Source organism: Hippopotamus amphibius, chromosome 8, assembly GCF_030028045.1.
Source record: "Hippopotamus amphibius kiboko isolate mHipAmp2 chromosome 8, mHipAmp2.hap2, whole genome shotgun sequence".
In the NCBI taxonomy this organism is placed as follows: Eukaryota; Metazoa; Chordata; class Mammalia; order Artiodactyla; family Hippopotamidae; genus Hippopotamus; species Hippopotamus amphibius.
The window spans coordinates 83,166,379-83,185,938 of NC_080193.1; the positions used below are offsets into that span (position 1 = coordinate 83,166,379).

A 19,560-nucleotide genomic window follows, 5' to 3' on the forward strand; every position below is an offset into this window, starting at 1 on the left:
ATATTGTCAAATATTATTGTGATTATCAAAAAAAGAATAGTCTTCTTCATAGATTTTTAATTTTTGGTGTTAAGTGTGTGTATAGTATTTCAAACCTAATTAAAATAGGAATATAGTATATATGATGAATTTGACTAGATGACCTTTTAAAGTTCTTTTAAGCTGTAAAATTCTGTAAAGAAAAACGTTTTTCATTTTAAAATGGTACTTAGATTATTTTGGCTCTTACTGATATTTTGTGGAAATTAAAATTTTCTCTCTGGTGATAAGTATTGTGATCACATAGTTTTTTTTAAAGTTGTCAAAATACATGTTTACCTTTTCGAGAAAGTACTCAGGCACGTAATCAAATATTCAGAGACACTTATTTTACCTACTTATGCTGCTTTTTACCATAGTCAGTAATAGACATTCAAGCAAAAACTGAAAAGCATTTACTTAAATAGCACAACTTTTGAAAAGAATGATTCATTGTATTTTACGGTAATTTCCATAGTTGACAGCCTTCTACACCACCACCACCACCACCACTCACCTTCTCTGTCCCTTTCCTCTTAATACATCTAGATACTTCTGTACCCACTTACACAGCAGATACCCTTGTTATGCTCTTAAATGCAGAGAGTATTGTGCTAGGTTCTGGGAGTGAGCTTCCACCCTCACATTTTTAAAGACATCATCATTCAGTGTTTATCACCACAGTCTTCCCATTTATCTTGTAGTGTATTTATTTAGGTGACCAAACTGAGATGAACTAACTGGATTGTTAAAAAAAAAATTCTTTTTTCCCTCCACCATTTTATTTTATATATTTTTACATCTGCAGAAAAAGTTAAAAATGCTGTAATAATTGATAAAATTTTGCCACATTTGTTCAAGCATCCTTATTTCTACCCTCCTGCTCTCCCTCCCCCTTCATATATGTATATATTTCCTAGAGCATTTTAACTTAATTTGCAAACATCATAACACTTCCCCCTTAAATACTTGAGCATATCTCAGAATTAAGATTTTACCACATAATTGTAATACTATATCACACCCCAGAAAATTAATAATTCTGAACATCTTTGTATCACCCATATTTACCTGACTACAGTTGTGTGAAAAATGCCTTTCATATCTTAATTTTTGGATCCAAGATTCAGTCAAAGGTTCCACATTACATTGATTTTAATGTTTTTTAGTTCTTATTTAATCTAAACCACTGCCTCTACTTTTTTTTTTTCTTATGACATTGAATTTTTGAAGAAAAGCATTTTTCTTCCTTATTTGAGCATTTTAATCTAATTTTACTCTTTTTTGTGAAGGTATTGATTATCTTTAACTTGGGAGAAGACACTGAAAGCAGAATTCTTAAACAAAGGATTCTAATTAGAAACAGCTGAGTGCATATGCACACCAGAATGATCTAAATTGTACAGTCTGCTGTCTCGTGGGTGTGCCCAGGCCTGAGTCAGCAAAGTTTCATGTGATTCTTTGTAATTTTTCATTTCTACCTCCAGAAACTTCACATGAATCTCCTATTGACCAGATAAACAAAAAAATCAGTTACCACTTTTCTTTCTCTGCTACTTCAATTAGAGCAAAGTTATAAGAGAAAGGGACTTTTATACTGAATTCTTTAGCAGTTGCCTTGAAGACTATAGGGAATAACAGAGTAAGACTCTCCTAAAGTGTGGAATATAGTTTGCATTAATGATAATAAGATTGTGACTTTTAAAAATTGCTAAGATACATGACAAGAAATTGTTGAATAATTGATGAGAGGTGCAAATGAATTGTTACGGAGTTTCATTGACATTCTAGTGGTACTTTTAAATTTTTTTATTTAGCTAACTAAATCCTGGCAATACATACTCTTTCGTCCTCTTAAAAGTCCCTACATATCTATTTTAGATGCTTTTGGTGAGGTTTAACATGGAGTCACGATGTTAAAATACTAATTAACCTCTGGAAGTCACAAGCAATGAAAATTATTTACTGATACTTTTACTGCTAAATATATCCAGCCACTTCCCTGGCAGTCCAGTGGTTAAGACTTCACCTTCCAATTCAACGGGTGCGGGTTCAATCTCTGATTGGACCCATACGCCTCAGGACCAAAAAACTAAAACGTAAAACAGAAGCAATATTGTGACAAATTCAATAAAGACTTTAAAAGTGGTCCCCATCAAAAAGAATCTTTAGAAAAATAAAATTAAATAAATATAGATAGATTCAGATACCATTTTTCTTTCCTCGAATTGAATTCTATGAAAGTAAAATTGGTTTTATTATCTCTATAAAATTAAACTCCTAATATTTAAAAAATAATTTAGAATTGAAGAATTTTTATATCACTGCTTGATAATTATTTAAATATTTATTAAAGTAAACATAGAATTGGGCACTTTTTGAATGTTTACTTGAATTAATAAGTATACATGTAATATATATTCAGTGGTTGAAACTGATTTTTCTCTGGATAGTTCTAAATTATATTGTTTGCTTAGAAACATTTTTTTCATTACATCTGAAATTTACATGATAATCACATGGTAAATGTCTTTATTTCTCTTTTAGTTGCCGCCAAACAAGGTGAATCTGACCCAGAAAGGAAAGAAACAAGGCAGAAAGTAGATGACGACAGAAAGCATGAGATAGAAGCTGCTATAGTGCGGATAATGAAATCTAGGAAGAAGATGCAGCACAATGTGTTAGTAGCAGAGGTGAGGACACTTCCGGACTGGATTAATGTAGAAAAGGCAAAATTACTTTAACAGTTTAAATTTAGGAAAGTACTGTATTCAGCTAGTTTAAAATACAGTCTTAAAATTAGAAAACCATAGTCAGATTACACATTCTTAAAAGCATGGCACTTGCTTGATAATTAAACATGGCAATACATTGAGGTGTGTGCACACTTTAAGAACTGATAAGTGGTTGTGATGAAGATAATAATAGAATATTGTCACATAAAGAATAAAGAAAAAACTTTTCACTGCTTTTAAATACTTTGGTGTGAAACAAACTACCTGTACTTCCAAAAATTAACTTATTTATTAAGTGCATACATACTAAAAATTAGGAAACTAAAGAGGAGAAGACCATTGTGAAGCCATTGAAATAGGAAAGAGGTGATTAGGGCTGAGTAAAGTATTGGTTGAGGATGGAGAGCTGAATGAAGATAAATGAGAAGTGAAATTGACAGCATTTATTGACTGATCATGGGAAATGAGAGGGAGGAGTGGAGGATGACTCTTAGGTCCCTAGCTTGATTGGCTAGATAGAGATTGGTCCCTTTAACTGAAAAGGGAGGGGCAGTGTGCTGCTGTGTTCCACAGGTCAGTTAATATCATTTTTATAAGTTGACTTTGTACCACATGGCAAAGGAAGAGAATTATGGGTGAGTGGTCAGTCAGTAATTTCAAAAATCGTTAAAACACCAAATCAAGTAAACATTTAAGACATGTTGGCAATTAGGTGACTGGTTAGTTTCCCCATTTTCATTGGACTATTAAGAGTGGACATTCGATGGCAGTGCTTTGAGAAGTAAATGAAAGTGAAACCACCAAATGAGGGCTTATCCTTTGAGATGTTGGCTCGTAGGAAAGGGCACGGATAGCAATACGGAAGGATTAAGTGTTGAGGGCTTCTGGATATTGTTTTTCTAGATGGGGAAACACTGAGTTATATTTATTTTCTAAGGAGAAGGAAGGGATGCTTAAAAACAAAAGGAAAAGGAAATGGGATGAGGGGATAATTGATGTACCCAAGTCTAGAAGAAGAAAGGCAAGAGGATTGTATAGAGAACACAGGTAGGTGGTAAATGTGTGAACAGGCATGTACAGAATACCTCTTCCTCAGAACCCAGGGCAGGGTGCAGGGGTGGTTCTAATGGAAGATGGATACAAGCATGGATAAATGTAAGGTGGTGGGAGCTTCAGGAATTTCAAACTGAAATGGCCTGTTTTCTTATGTAAAACAGGGTGTGAGGTTATGGTGCTTGGGAACTTGCTGGCCTTGAATCCTGTAAATTTGTGTTATCAGTCTATACCAGAGATTGGCAACATTTTTTTTAAATGTCCAGTTGTAGCATGAAAGCACCCATAGATAACGAATGAGTATGGCTATGTTCCAGGAAGAATCTACAACAGGCAGCAGGCAGTATTTGCCCATGGGCTGTAATTTGTTGACTCCAGGTCTACACAAAGGTGTAAAAACTACTTTACTCAGTGAAGAACTGAGTAGTGGATTTTTGGGTGATGTGGTAAATGTAGAATGGGTGCTTGTTATGGAGTAGAGCCAAAGGAGTCAGGGAGTTGAAGGTACTCTTGGGAGTGCAGCTGAAGTGATCTTACATGAAGAAAGGAGGTAAGGTCAAAAGAAGTTGTTGATAGCTTAGAAGAAAGGGTCAGAGGAGTCAGGGTCTCAAGTGGTTTGAGAATAAGGTTGTTGATATTGGAGTGATTGATAGATTTTAGTTGAGTAGTGAAGTGCTGACATTTCTGATTTTGAAGAGTTAATCCATTGTGGCCTTCAAAGTGGACTGACACAACAGGAGTAAAAGAAAAGCTGGAGGATGGATGGATGGATGGATGGATGGATGGATGGATGGATGGATGGATGATCTGCATGAGAGGCAGGGTGGATTAGTGAGAAAAGCATGGACTTCAGAGGCAAAAGGATTTAGATTATCATCTCTTCTGGTTCTATTTACTATTTGTTCATATCATTTTTCCTCTGGCTTATTTTTCTCACTTGTAAAATGAGACAACCTACTTTGCAGGGTTAAGAGCATTAAATACATAAATACATACAAAACTGACTGATGTATAGATATAGCGCATAGTCAGATTTCAGTTACTGCTGTAGTTAGTTTTATTATCATTGATGTCACAATGCCTAGAATCCTGACAGCTATTGGAGAAAAGAATACCAACAGCAGCACTTAACTATGGACTGGGCATTTTTCTAAAGCATTACATCTGTTAACTATACACAACAACTTCATAAGGTTAAGTGACTTTCCCAAGGGGCCCAGAGCTAGTAAGTGGGAGAGCTGGGATTTGATTCCAGGTAAGCCTGAGTCCAGGGTTCGTGCCCTTATGCACATTACGCTACCCAAATTCTGTGAATTAGGAGAGTAACCCAGAGGTCATTAGATTATAGCTTCAAAATGGTTAAACTATAGGGTGGTATAAATTCATACTTACATATTCCAACTAATTTGTCTACTAATGCACTTTGGCATTCACATTCTGATGTGAGGAGGTGTGTTCTAGCCATACGTTACGTTTTCAAATAGAATCCTTTTTAATTTTCTGTACTGTTAATGTTCATAATCAAATTACTAGTTTGATCTGAGTCTTAAAATGACACATCAGTTCTGTTCAAAGATAAGAATTTTTGTGTGTTTATATGGAAATGTTTTTTGTTTTTGTTTCTTAATTTTCTGGTAGGAATTAGTTTTTTTTAACCTTCTCTTTTAGGTAACTCAGCAGTTGAAGGCTCGATTCTTACCAAGTCCAGTTGTTATTAAAAAACGTATTGAAGGACTTATTGAGAGAGAATATTTGGCACGAACACCTGAGGATCGCAAAGTATACACATATGTAGCATAAAATGCGTTCAGAAACTTGATTTATTATTGGACTGTACTCTTCGCATGGACTGGGAAGTTCTTTTAAATCATTAAATATTAAGACGACCATCTCTTCTATTAAATTACAGTACTACATGTTCTAGGCCATTCAGATCAAGCCTTTACTCCCTTTGAAAGTTTTCAACATCAATTGATTGAGCTTCAGGCTTTACAGCGTTTATCCCTGTAGAGATCATCGTTACAGTTCCTCGGGAAAATGTGAATGTGCTGCGTTTTGTTTTCAATACTGTATGAAAACAAGAAAAAATAAAACAAAATTTAGAAAATACAGCTCATTAAAATAAAATTGTTGGATTTCATTTCCCCAGGTCTTCAGTGTTCATGTAAATGTGTTTTTATAGTGTTGCTTAGCACTTTGTGCATTGTATAAGTTGGGTAACAAAATGGTAAAAGAAATGACACAATTCCCAATTATCTCTCTCTGCTTAAGGCATTTCTTTAGCTCGTCTTGTTTAATTTAAAGGTTTGATAACTATACAGAGACCCAAGCATAAAATTTGAGCATGCTTTATTCTACAACTTGCACTTACTAATCTAATAGCCTTATGACCAGGAACCTTTGTTTTGGGCTCAGTACACAAACGCTGATTTGATTTTTCCCTACTGTAATTTGAGATGTCCCAAATTCTTACAGTGATTAGATTTTGTTCTGCATTATCTCTAGAGAAAGAAAATATTTTAGTATGTATAAATTGTACAATAATTTTTTGCTGTTGTACTCACTGCGAATAGTGGATTGTATAGGGCAGTGTTTTTATTTCATTTATTGTAGACAAAAATAAATGAATTTAGTATACACATATTCACTAATTCAAGTATGTCAGAGCACAAAGTTGGCAGCTGGTTGTATTTAATTCAGCCCCTCTGAAAAGCACATACAGTTTTGCTTTTAAATATCTTAGGTTCCCCCTCTCTTAAATATATATTTTGGTGAAGCTGGGATGCACTGTTAATTTTTTGTCTCAAAATGCATTCTAAAGATGCAATAAATATGATTACCTTAGTATTTTTTAATAAAATCTTTAGTTCTTGCAGCTGCGTTTTGGAAAGTGATTAAGCAATATTTTTCAAACCTGATGATTCTTGGATATTTAGCTGTTGTCCTCCAAAGAGTCGTCATTTCATGTTTTCAGAGATGTGCTTTGTGCTGAAAATTTATGTCAGTAGTCCTGTGCTTCCAACTTTCACCAATATTTTTAACCTGATCTGCCAAGGATTATAGTTTGCTTTATTTTAACTTCAGAGTATTTTTATCTTCAGTTTTATTTAATTTTGTTTCATTTTGTTTTCCTAAGACAATGTTTCAGATATGTAACTGGGGCATACCACTATAGATTTCTGTTGATAGAAAAATGACATGTTACTAATAAGTTCAAGTAACCAACTGACTATGATACTGTTGATACATTTATTAGAATGTATGTCTCAGATGGTATCTGTTTAAATTTATGGTCAAGTTACAACTGAATTCTAATATGGATTAAAAGCTCCACATAAATATTTTTCCCCATGCGTCTTGGGTTATAATTTTCCTTTTAAGATTTGCAGATATGCTCTTACTACATTTAATTTTGTCTCCATTTGTACTGTAGAATCATAAGCCTTATGCTCTTAATCTGTATGTTTTCCACTTTTACATGATGCAGTTAAGAACAGATGAAAACTATCATAAACATTATTCTCAGGAACTTTCACCATACTTAAGTGATAGCAGATCAGGTGTAATGGAAAGCTGAAGGGTTTCCCTTTCTGATTTTACACAATTGGAATTTCTGTAATGACAGGGTGTTTATCTACAGGAAAACACTGGTATTTCACGTTTCATAATTTTCTTTTTCTTTTCTTTTTCTAATTAACTTGACAGTCTGAGTGTTCTGTTTCCCAAAGCGTTATATATATCATTTAATTGGTGTATATATAACACTTTGGGAAATAGAACACTCAGATTGTCAAGTTAATAAATATGAAAGATGTAAAAACTTCCATTTGAAATCTAAATGAGACATTAAAACAGAAATTTAAGTGCTGGTTTGAGCTATTACAAATCAGTCAAGTTAAATTTATGTCATTGTCTCAAGTGTGGATGTACAAATCACATCTAGAGTTCAGAGAAATACTTGTAAGTTTTGGAGAACAGGTTTGATATTTATGCTTTTAAAAGCTTATAAATATATTAAAACCTTTCTGAATTGCAGTTGAGTTGGGACAGTTGGTAGATGCAACTGTTCGCATTCCTTTGCATTTCAGTCAATTGCAGTTGAGTTGAATGTTCGGGAAATGATGCTGCACTGAAAGACAAAATTGGATCACCTAACATGTTTTATATGTTTTAGCACATTAGTTTTATTTTAGCTCATAAAGCGCATAGTGAATCATTTTGACATTGCTTTTTTTTTTCAATAAGAGGTCATTCATTGTTTTTCTTCATTTTTTAATGTCTTAATCTCAAAGAATAATGCATCCTAACCATTCGTTTAATCCCGTTGATGTGAATAGATTTTGGCGACTTACTTGAAGAATTTTAAGGAGGATGGATACATAGTTTTCCAACTGCAAAAATGATGTACTCTTTGTTCACTTGTTAAATTGTATTTCTCTGCTATCATTTTTGAATCCAGGACAGTGTTTATTTTAAATTGTTATATAGTTATATTATTTAAAGATTGAAAATTCATTGCAGTTAGGGAACACACAGCCTCACAAAATAAACTGTGGTTGTGATGGTAAGGTTCTTTATGTCAGTGAATTTTAAAAGGGAATGGGGAAGGGATGCATGTCTCACTAAAGGATGTATTAGAATCACCTGTGTAGCACTATAAACATAGACGTGTACCACCCAAACTCCAAGATGTTGGTACACTTTCTTGACAAAAATCTTGCCATAGTGAAGCGCTGTTGATGTTCCATCCCCCAGTGTGTATGTTGGGTAGCAAGAAAGGTTTAAGTAGCAACCAATGATTTTACAATTATGCCTACATCCTTAGGACACTAATTGGCATAATCTCAGGCTTCTAAGTATTTAGTTCCTAATTTTGGAAAATAATTGTAGTATGTTAAATCCAGGTAATGGTGGGTTTTTTGTTTGCTTAAAGCTTTTAAATATTCTTTTAAGTAAGCATTATAGGGTTTTATCTCTGCCTGCCTACTGTAACTTAAGACAGTTTTTATACCCTTTTTCACATGGTATCAGATGAATACTATTAGATTGTCTCAGTCTGGGGAGGAAAGCTGTCACATATCAAAATTGTAGATCATGTATACATATCAAAATTGTAGATCATATATTCTATATGGTGCGTATAGTCAGTCAATAAGTATTTTCTACTCTTATAAGAATGTTGAAACATTTCAGGTTAGCAAAATAATATAAATCATTTCTATTCCCAGAAGCAGAAACAGTAAAAATGTTAAACAGTAACAACATAAGTACTTATTATCATGTGCAAGACACTGAATGCTTTATATGTATTTAACGTAGTCATCACATGGGCTCCCTGAGATGAGAAGTGTCATTATACCATTGCTGTCCAAGGTTACTACTAGGAGGTGGCAGAGCCAGGAGCTGACCTAGGTTTGATCCTACGTCTGGCTCCTAGCTCATCTTCCATATTGCAAATTGGCATTTTCTGTTTATAAATTTACCATTTACTTTGTACCTCATTCACATAAAAAAGAAGTTATGGCAAGCTAAAGAGAATATGTGAAGTATCTCAACTTGGAACTTAAGACGTTTTTATTGTCTTTACTTGATCACAGTTTTCAGTAACAAGGGAAACAGGAAAGGGTAAAGGCTGCTATTCTGGAGTCTTAGTGAGTTTCTCACTTACTTTAGTGGGTAACATAGATGCTTCATTTAAATTCAGATCTTGGGTTTTAAGAAACATTTTACTTACTGTATGCCTTTCCTATGCCACATCATTTATTTAGCTAGAAGTAAGAGAAGACCTAAGAATGACAGTGAATTGAACAAGTAATGATACAGAGATTGGTCATGAAGGAAACGTGAACAGCTAGAACACTTGAAAGCCCATTCATTTCATATTTTTAGAAATAGCAAATTTGTAAATGGGTCATTTAAATGATTTGATGGCTTAGCATTAGGGGCTAAGTTGAACCTCCAGTAAGTCACGCCAAAGAAACTATGTGAGGAGCTCAACCTTATGTATGTTTTCGGCACAATGAAATTGTCAAATTTTAATATTCAGGTAGAGTACAATTCAAATAGCACATAAAACTAGGAATTTTTGCAGCATGGGAAAATTAAAATTCTAAGTCTTAAAAATCTACAGTTGTGAATCTTGAATAAATGTGCCAGCACAATGTCTGGCATGTGTGTGTAGGCACTCAGTAAATCTCAGATGAATGTGCTTAATGATCAGTAAGTGATTTGGAAGAAAGTCTTAAAAGAATTGAACTTCGTGAATTAAAATTTGTACTGCATTATTGGGAGTATGAGGGTATGGTGTAAGGATGACATTTTGTTACTGATCTTTGGTTTTTAACTAGGTAAAAAGTGGAAAATGTAGACTAATTGCTGGGTTGTTTCAGATGGTATTAAATGCTTATTTTAAAGCTCTCTTGACTCACAACATCCCATGGAAAAAACTCAGACTAGTGATATAAAAAGTCACGAGCCCACTTAGAGCTAATGGGGTACAGGAATTTGAGCCCAGGTCTGTGTGATTCCAAAACCTGTGCTTCTAATGAATGTTAATGTGTCCCCATTTGTTTTGGCAGACAGTAAACAAAACCTTATGAACTGAATTTGGATCTGAAAGGTAATTTTCTTGGTGGGTATTTTGGTGAAAGTTTGTGTTGATTTCTTTAGAAAGTGTTCTTTGGAGAATTTGATAGTGTGAAACTTGTATAGATCCTGCACAAGAGAGAAATTGGAAGTATTAGCTGTGCATATCACTGTATATGATATATGTGAATTGTTTATAATAAGTTTATAGAAGTGATGTCAGATATCAGTATCTGTAGAATTAATCTTTTATTTCCTACATGATGCTATTCTCTGTATTAAAAAAATAACCACTAGACTGATTTTTTTTTTAATGGAATTGTTAAGTGCAAAGAGACAGAACACTTACCTAAAGGGCATGGAATCAAGTGAGGAAAAGGATAAAATTTGCATTTTGTTGCAGTGTAGCTCTAGCAATAGGCACCCAGTGAATATAAGACAGACTCTGTCAAAAGCCTATTGCAACTTCTACATCTGAATGAAAGGGGAGGTGGGAGGGGGGAGAATGCCCTTAAGTAAGAAAGTCTATACATACTACGCTTATAGTATAACTTTAAAAAATTTTCACCTCTTAGGTTTGCCTGCAAAGGCGTTTTGCAGTACTCTGAAGAAAAGCATTCTTAATATCTTTTGACCCAAATTAGTAGTATCCAAATTTGTAATAAGGCATCTGATCCACCAAACTGGTTTGCGCTGATTAAGAAATAATGCAGTCCATCTCAAAGGAGTGAAAGGTTTGCAGTAGCTTTTAAAAGCTGTTTCAAAAGAGGAATGACAAGTGTTTTGGTGTTTTAAAACCTACCACCAGAATTTCTTAAGCTTGAAAACAAAACAAAAACATAATGCCTCTCATAGATTATGATTTAGTAGGTCTGAGGTGATTCTTTTGTGCAGCTAAATTTGGGAACCATTGCTTTAGACTACATGTGTTATAATAAAGCTTATAAATTCCCAGTTTTACTAATTGAAGAAGGACGTTCATTTGATTCGGTATGCAAGTTATGAGATGTTCTTACACATCTTACATGCACTTATTAAAATAAACCTTAGCTGGTTATGGCAACATGTTGGTCGTCAAGAGGTTTGATTACCAGGTGGACCAGTTAATTTCAAGCTGCTCATGGTCACAGATCACAGTATTAATCACAACCAATCAGTTGTCATTAGTGGATCCTCCTAATTGCAGGTGAGAGGGAGTTGGGATGGATCAGTAATAGTATCCTTATAGTCAAAGGGCAACCTGTGTCTTACAGTTTTAATTAGGCATTTCCACTGGAAGAAATTAAATTTAGAAACGAAGTATTCAAAGCCCAGTGACCTCTATCCAATTGCTATGAGTTTAGATAGCAACATTAAAGTGTGATTCTAAGGAAAAAGTGCCCACTGAACTGATTTGGATTTTTTTCTTCCGTAAGAAACCATTGGTTGTGAATCAATTTAGTGAAATCTGGTAAGATCTTAAACACGTGTAAACCATAGTTTTGGCCATTGTCAGTGTAAGCCAGATGGTGCCGTGTTCTCAGGGAGAGTTAGTCTTCGCTTTGAGGATCATCCACTTCATCTGACATGAGGTGACTCCCTTAAGGCTGCAGTAATTGCTGCTTCAACGCGAGTGTGGATGCGCAGCCTGTGAATGTGTACTTCTCTCTCTAATGTTTACTTCTCCGTTGGCCTCAACCACGAATCCAGTGGTAGAACTGGGTGACAAATGGCATTACTGCTCCTGAGGGAGACTTTCCCTCTGTAGCTTCACTTAGAAGATTTGGAGCTTGAATTTATCAAAGGAGCAGTTGGTGACATGCTCTCACTGTAATAACTCTTAGCACAATACCTTGTCACTTAGTTGCCAGAGGCCAGCTTCATCCCACCCCTTAATAACAGCATTCACTTAAGAGACAGTGGGCAGGGTCCCTCCCCATTTTGTGTAGTTGACAGCCTTATGAACCCTGGCTGTTGTATTAGCCTTGTTACATCATGCTCTAATCAGCTGAGCCCATGACCTAGAAACTTTGCTTTATATACTGAGCTGGTTCATACTATTCTCCCATTGCCTTTGAACCAGTGTATCTTGAAATAAAAGGCTTAATTATCTATTATGAACTTCCTGCAATTCTTCCTTAAAAGTCCCATGTTTCCTACTTCTTTGCAATCAATACGACCAAAAAGTGAGTTGCTAAAACATGTAAGATACAACAAATTATTGAAATCGTTTTTTTTTCAATTTTTATTGGAGTAGAGTTGATTTACAATATATTAATTTCACATGTACAGCAAAGTGAATCAGTTATACATACGCATATATTCACTCTTTTTTAGATGTTTTTCCCACATAGCCCATTACAGAGTATTGAGTAGAGTTCCCTGTGCTATACCGTAATTTCTTTTTATGAAAGCCAGTTTTGGATGTGTTTTTGCACGTGTATATATGTACGTACAGTAGGCCCTTGAACAATGAGGAGGCTGGGGTGCTGATACCTCTCCCACCCCACTCCCCCCAGGCCAAAATCAGTGTATAATTTTAATCGACCCTCTGTATCGGAGGTTCTGCATTAGAAGATTCGACCAGCTATGGATCGTTTACACATTTATTGAAGAAAATTCTGCATTTAAGCAGATTTGTGCAGCTTAAACCTGTGTTGTTCAGGGGTCGACTGTATGCATGTGTGTGTATGTATGTATATATATGCATGCACATGGACTTGGGTATGCACATTTGTGTGTGCCTGATAAGTGACATTAGATCTTAACATTAGTAGATATCTGATGGGTAGATGGTCATTTCTGTTGTAAATTATTAGATATATAACTTATCAAACAGCAAACCACATAGTAATAAAGTGAGTTTAAACCCATTTTACTTCACTGCCTTTGCTAAGAAATAGTATTTTATTAAATATCAGTAAAATTCTGCTGGCAAAAAAATGTGTACATACGTACAAGCCTGCATAGAAGGAACTCTAGGAAATTAATGTTAACTAAGAAATATTAAAATTGTATTTATAAGTTAATTTCACATGGTTGTGTATTTATCAGATATTATGATGTAAATAACTTCCTTTGGTAAAAATATGTACATACTAAGAAGCATAAACATAAAAAATGTCGACATATATACATATGTATATATGTAAATATCTACATGTCTACATATCAATACGTGTATATTGATCTAGCACAGCCAAAGATTTACATGATTTATATTCTTTTTGTAATTTCTGGTGACAGTTTTCTGCAACTGTGTTACACACGTCTGCACCATTTTGAGAAGAGGTGAGCGGATATATGATCTGTTCTGTCTCTGAAGACTGGGCATCAACTGTAGTAAAGTTTTGTGCCTTTTCTCTGGGGCTTGTCTATGGCCTCCCTCCAAGTCTGGCTGAGTCTGGCTGCCAGTTGCCTCCTTGTTGGGTGTGCTTGCCTCCAACAGCCTCTTTGCTTCTCCTGTGTTAGAGATGGAAACAAAATAACTGCAGGGGCACAGTTGCTATTCAGAAGTAACTGAGGCTAAGGCACAGGAGGGGAGATAAAGGGCCTGGCTTTGGGAGAGTTTGGGAGGCAATTTGGGTTTGGATTCTGAAGTGTAGGGGAAATCTGACCTCCAGAGTAATGGCATGTAATTGCATAATATAAAATTGGCTCTACATTGACTTCTAGTTCTTTTTGTCAGTCCAGGCTTACTAAAAACAAACAAAAAACCCTTCTTTAAAAAGGAGTGAAGAAGTTAAAGGGGACCATGGAGGATTGGGTGACGACCCCAATCCCATTACCGAATTCACTCAAGACAGTATGTGCAGACAATTTGTAAGATACGCATATTTTCAGAATTTACCAATATTGGCAATGGGAACTCCTATTCATCCACAGGTGGAATTTGGGCGTTGCTGTTAAATGAACATTCCCAATCTGTTACCTAGTTTGTGTATCATATATAACCTACTACATTTAAAGAAATGTGAATGTAACGAAATACGTTTAAATTATATCGGATAATACTTTGTTTTGCATAGAATTCATTTGTCTATATTATGTATCTTTATAGTTAACCATACTTAATATGTATCTTCATGCATATTTACATATATATCTTCTAGGTGCCAGGTAGAGTTTTATTTAGCAGTGAACAAAATAGACAAAAAAGCCTTGCCCTCGGGAGGAGTACACTGAGGAGAATTTCCAAATATAATGAATTCTATAACATGCATATGTGATACGTCCTGTGAGGAAAAATACAAGCAGCTCAAGGGCATGAGGAGTGGCATGGTGGAAGCGGGTTAAGTCCTAATTCTGAATAGGGTGATCCGCATAGGTCTGTCTCACTTAGAAGGTCGCCTTTGAGCTAGCAGGGTTTGGAAGAGGTGAAGGAGCAAGCAAGCCATGCCAGGATCAAGAAAGAATGTTCCAGGTGGAGAAGTAAGACAGTTCAAAAGACCTGATTAAAGTGTAAGCAAGAGCGCGGGGCTGGCGTTGCTAGTGCAGAGTGGCGGAGGGAGAGAGAGAAGTGGGAGACAAGAGGCAGCCAGGTCTGGGAGGGCTTTGCAGGCCTTGAAAGTGACTGGCTTTTACTCCAAGTGGAATGGAAACCATTGCGAGGGGTTGAGCAGAGGAGTGACACCCTCTAACTCGTCCTTTAGAAAGACCACTCTAGCCTCTGTGTTCTGTGGCTACTGCAATAATCCCAAGGCGGGAGATGATGAGAGCTTGGCCCAGGGTGGGGGAAGTGGATGCAGAAAAGGGATCAGATTCCGCATATATTCTACAAGTAGCATCTGACTGATGTGGGCAGTGAGAGAAAGAGATGACACCAGGCTTTTGGTCTGAGAAACTGAAAAGATAGATTTGCCATGACCTAATAGAAGGAGAAGGTGAGTAGGGTAGTTTTCTTTTTTCATTTTTTTAGGTTTTTGACATATTTATCTATTATTGTTTATGTATCTTTAAATAGTTAACCATACTTCATATGTACCCTCATACATATTTAGGTATGTATCTTCTATGTGCCAGGTAGAGTTTTATTTAGGCAGTTTATTTTTTAGAGCAGTTTTAGGTTCACAACAAAACTGATAATTTTATTTTCAGGGAGGGGTGAGTTGAGTTCCGTTTAGAGCCTGTTAAGTTTCAGTATCTAGCAGATGACAAAATGAATACATCGAGTAAGCAGTTGGATATACATCTGCAGTTTAGGGCAGGGCTGTGGGGTGGAGATAATAAATTTCAAAGTCGTCAGTAGGCAGATAGGGACTGAAGCCATGGGACTGAAAGAACGTACCAAGGATGTGTGTCAGTTATCCGTGTAATGCCTCTCAGCTCCAAATGCACCCTTCATCTGTGCAAGTGGACCTGCACCCTTTAAACAGTTCTTTGCCCGCTGACATGATGTTAAGCTCTGTCAGTGGAAGTACTGAGGAACATTGCAGGGGGAAGAGTTTTCTGTTCTGGGTCTGGTGGTTCACCCACGAGGATCTAGGAGAGGGCAACTTTCTTCTGTCCACTGCTCTGCTTGCACTGTTTTACCAGTGCTAGCTGCCCACAGGCTGTAGCTCTCTCCAGCATTTGGCCACCATCCCCAGTGCTTTCTTAAGCCCTTGACTCAGTCTTAGCAGCTTCGCTGGGAACCCCAGACAGTGTGGACCTGCAGTCTAGCCAAGATCGCTGCTCCCCCGCCCTCTCCTCAGCCAGCACCCCACCCCTCCCTCCAACACATGCTAGGAGGCCTTAGTAAACTAGCCATTTGACTTTCATCCCATGCAGCATTCTAGCCATCTGGGCCAAGCCATGCACAGAAGTTCACTAGGGCTCTCTAGCCCCTGGTTCCAGCACTGCCTGCGGTGGTGCCCAAACCCCTCTGTGCAACCAACCCCCTCTGCACAACCAGTCCCCTCTGTACAACCAAATCCCCTCTGTACAACCAACCCCCTCTGTACAACCAGCCCCCTCTGTTAACCCACTGAAGCCTCTGCCCACCTACATCCTGGAGGTTTGTTTCCCACAGCTGCCCCAACGTGGACACCATCTATACCAGTCCTTGTACCTGCAGCGGCACAACCCCCTCTGCACACCTGCCTATCAGCCTTGGCTTACCTGCATCCCAGAGGGTTGTTCCTGCTTGCCAAGTTATGGTGGGCTGGAAGATTTCTCCTCCTTCCAGTGGGCTGTAGCCACACCTTCTTCAACTGTCATTTGAGCACTCTTCCTCAACCCTAAGGTGCCCATCAGGGTTCTCTTGCAATCTTCACAGTTAACTTTCCCCAAATAGCTTAATAATTCCTTATTTTAAACTTCCCCTGTTTAAATTACTGGGTGGTATCTGTCACCTGATTGGACCTGGACTGATACCAGAGTAGAGAGTAAAGAGAGAAGAGGTTTAAGGATTTGAGCTCTGAGTCACATCACCATTAAGAGGTTGGGAAGAGGGGCTAGGAAGTGGAGTGTAAGCAAGTGGCCAGGGAAGGAGAAAAACCAAGAGAACATGGTGTTGCATCACAGAGGCCAAGTAAGAAACATGTTTATAAAGAAGGAAGTAATTGTGTGGTATATATACAATAGAATACTACTCAGACATAAAAGAGAATGAAATTTTGCCATTTGCAACAACATGGTTGGACTTGGAGGGTATTATGCTAAGTGAAACAAGTCAGAGAAGGATAAATACTGTATGATATCACATATGTGAAACCTAAAAAATACAACAAACTAGTGAATATAACAAAAAAGAAGCAGACTCACAAATATAGAGAGCAAAGTAGTGGTTACCAGTGGAGAGAGGGAAGGGGGGAGGGGCTTTATGGGGGTAGAGGATTAAGAGGTACAAACTATTAGGTATAAGATAAACTACGAGGATATATTGTACATCATGGGTAATATAACCAATATTTTATAATAACCGTAAATGGAGTAAAACCTTTAAAATTGTGAATCAGTATATCATACACCTGTAACATGTATAATATTGTACAGCAAATACAATTGAATAAAAAATTTTTAAAAAGAAGGAAGTAATCAACTATGTTAAAAACAGCTGGTTATTTATGTGTGAGGAGAATTGAGGATAAAACACAGGATGTAGCAACATGGAGATCATCAGTAACCTTCACAAAAACAGAAAACTTAGAATATAGAGTTCATCTACCAACCTCCTACCCAAAGCATCCTTGACAGATCTTTCACCCATATATAACCTCCCAAGTTTGCTTATTTAGTTAAGCCATTGTATTTATGAGCTTTAGGGCTTTATAGTATCTAGAAATAATTAGAAGCATCAGTTATTATAAGCATAGAAAGCATAGAATGTTGAGATAAGTCTTCCCATACTTCTCCTTATGTATTTAATTAATATATAGAGAGCACCCATTGTGTATCTAGGAACTGGGATATGGCAATGAAACAGGGAAGCAAAGTGTTCTCCATCATGGAGCTTATATTTCGGTGGGAGAAACAGGTAATAAACTAGTAAACAAATACCTAAACTATGTTTCCAGAACCATATGTGCAATGAATAAAAAATAGAGTGAGTGACAGGAATAACAGGGAGTTACATTAGAATTATGTCAGTAGTTAGAAAAGTTCTTTCCAAAGACATAGCATTTGAGCTAAGACCTACACATGGAGCGAGATGAACAACAATCTGGGCAAAAAAGCATTTTAGGTGGAGTGTGTGGCAAATAAAAAGGATCAGAGAGAAGAAGCTTTACAGATTCAAGGGACAAGAGGAGGGCAAGTAACTGAAGCACAGTGTGAAATCTGGGAGGTAAGTAGAAGAGAAGGGAAAGAGATAGGCAAGAAAACTTCCAATTTCAGCCATGATGAGGTAACAAGATGAGATTTACACTCTAGTCCTAAATTCAGAGCTGTGATCCCAGAGAAAAGGGGGAAAAACCAAGGTGATCCCTACAATTGTACTAGACTCTTATGGGGAGACAGTTTCCAGGCTGAAGTGTGGGGAGGAAGCAACCCAAACAGAGCCTAGTAGCCTTTCTAAGTTGAAGAGTCCAAGATCAGAGTTTAGGGAGGTAAAAGACTGGCTAGAATTTGTGGGTCGTAGTCCAGAGAAGAGACAGCTGCACCAATAGAGAGCCCTGGACACCTGTAGATGTGTCCTCTACACATCGTATTGAGCTGAGCATTCATGAGAGGAAATACCCATAGCCAAGGAAAGATCCACCAGAAAGGACAAGGCAGAACAGTCTTGAAGCCCATGCAGGACTGGGAATAATTTGTGCCCCCATCAGCCAAGTGGAAACGTCTCACAAAACACAGGGCACTGGGTAGAATCCTCAGAAGAGTATCAAGGTAGTAGTGAAGCAAAATTAGCTGTAGACAAAGACCTACACCAACAAAGGTCAAAAGCAAACCTCAGAAGAATCCAACTGAGTCCAAGTACCTTCACTGTGAACCAGTATTTAAAGGAATACAACAAAATCCTGCAATCAACGAATAAAATTCACAGTATCCAACATGCCATAAAAAGATTACGAGACATCCAAGGAGTGGAATATGATCTATCAGCGGTAGAAAAATAAAAGAAACAGACCCACAATGCAGAGATGATGTAACTAGCAGGCAAGGACTTTAAAACAGCTATTATAAATGCACCCCACACATTCAACAAGGAGAGAAAAACAAGATTGTAAAAAAGACTCCAATGGAACTTTTAGAGATGAAAAATACAACATTTGAAATGAAGATACTAGATGAGATTAAAGCAGATTAGACACCAACTTGAAGACAGTGATAGAAACTATCCCTCAAAAAGCACGGAGAAATTAAAAACAAAAAAAGAAACAACAGCAACAAAAACATAGCATCAACAACTTGTGGGACAATATTAACTGTTCTAACCTACATGTAATTGAAATCCCAGTGGGAGAGGAAGGGGAGAGAGAAAAATATTTGACCAAATAATGGACAAAATTTCTCATAATTCCATGAAGATTACAAACCAGTGGTTGGAAAGCTCTGACTCGTGGACCAGCTATGGCCTGGTGCCCATTTTGTAAATAAAGTTTTGTTGGAACAGAGCTATGCTCATGTATGTGTTGCTTATGTATTATGGCTGTTTTTGAGGTTGCGATGGAAAGTTTGGGGTTCAAAGCCTAAAATATTTACTATCTAGCCCTTTATAGAAAAAAAATTACCAGGGGGTTGGGGGCGGAGAGTAAAGGACCATGAGGGA

At 36.8% G+C, this 19,560-nt stretch overlaps 1 protein-coding gene across 5 annotated transcripts in view; it reads left to right on the forward strand.

The window, feature by feature from the left end:
* Window positions 1-7,150, forward strand: part of CUL3 (cullin 3) — a 94,724-nt gene extending 87,574 nt beyond the window's left edge. For all 5 annotated transcript variants that reach the window (XM_057744059.1, XM_057744060.1, XM_057744063.1 and 2 more), the window contains 2 exons: window positions 2,566-2,711; window positions 5,475-7,150. In XM_057744059.1, coding sequence (XP_057600042.1) covers window positions 2,566-2,711; window positions 5,475-5,606 — 278 coding nt within the window. In that variant the 3' untranslated portion in view covers window positions 5,607-7,150. The remainder of the gene's footprint in view (window positions 1-2,565; window positions 2,712-5,474) is intronic.
* The last annotated feature ends 12,410 nt before the right edge of the window (window positions 7,151-19,560 follow it).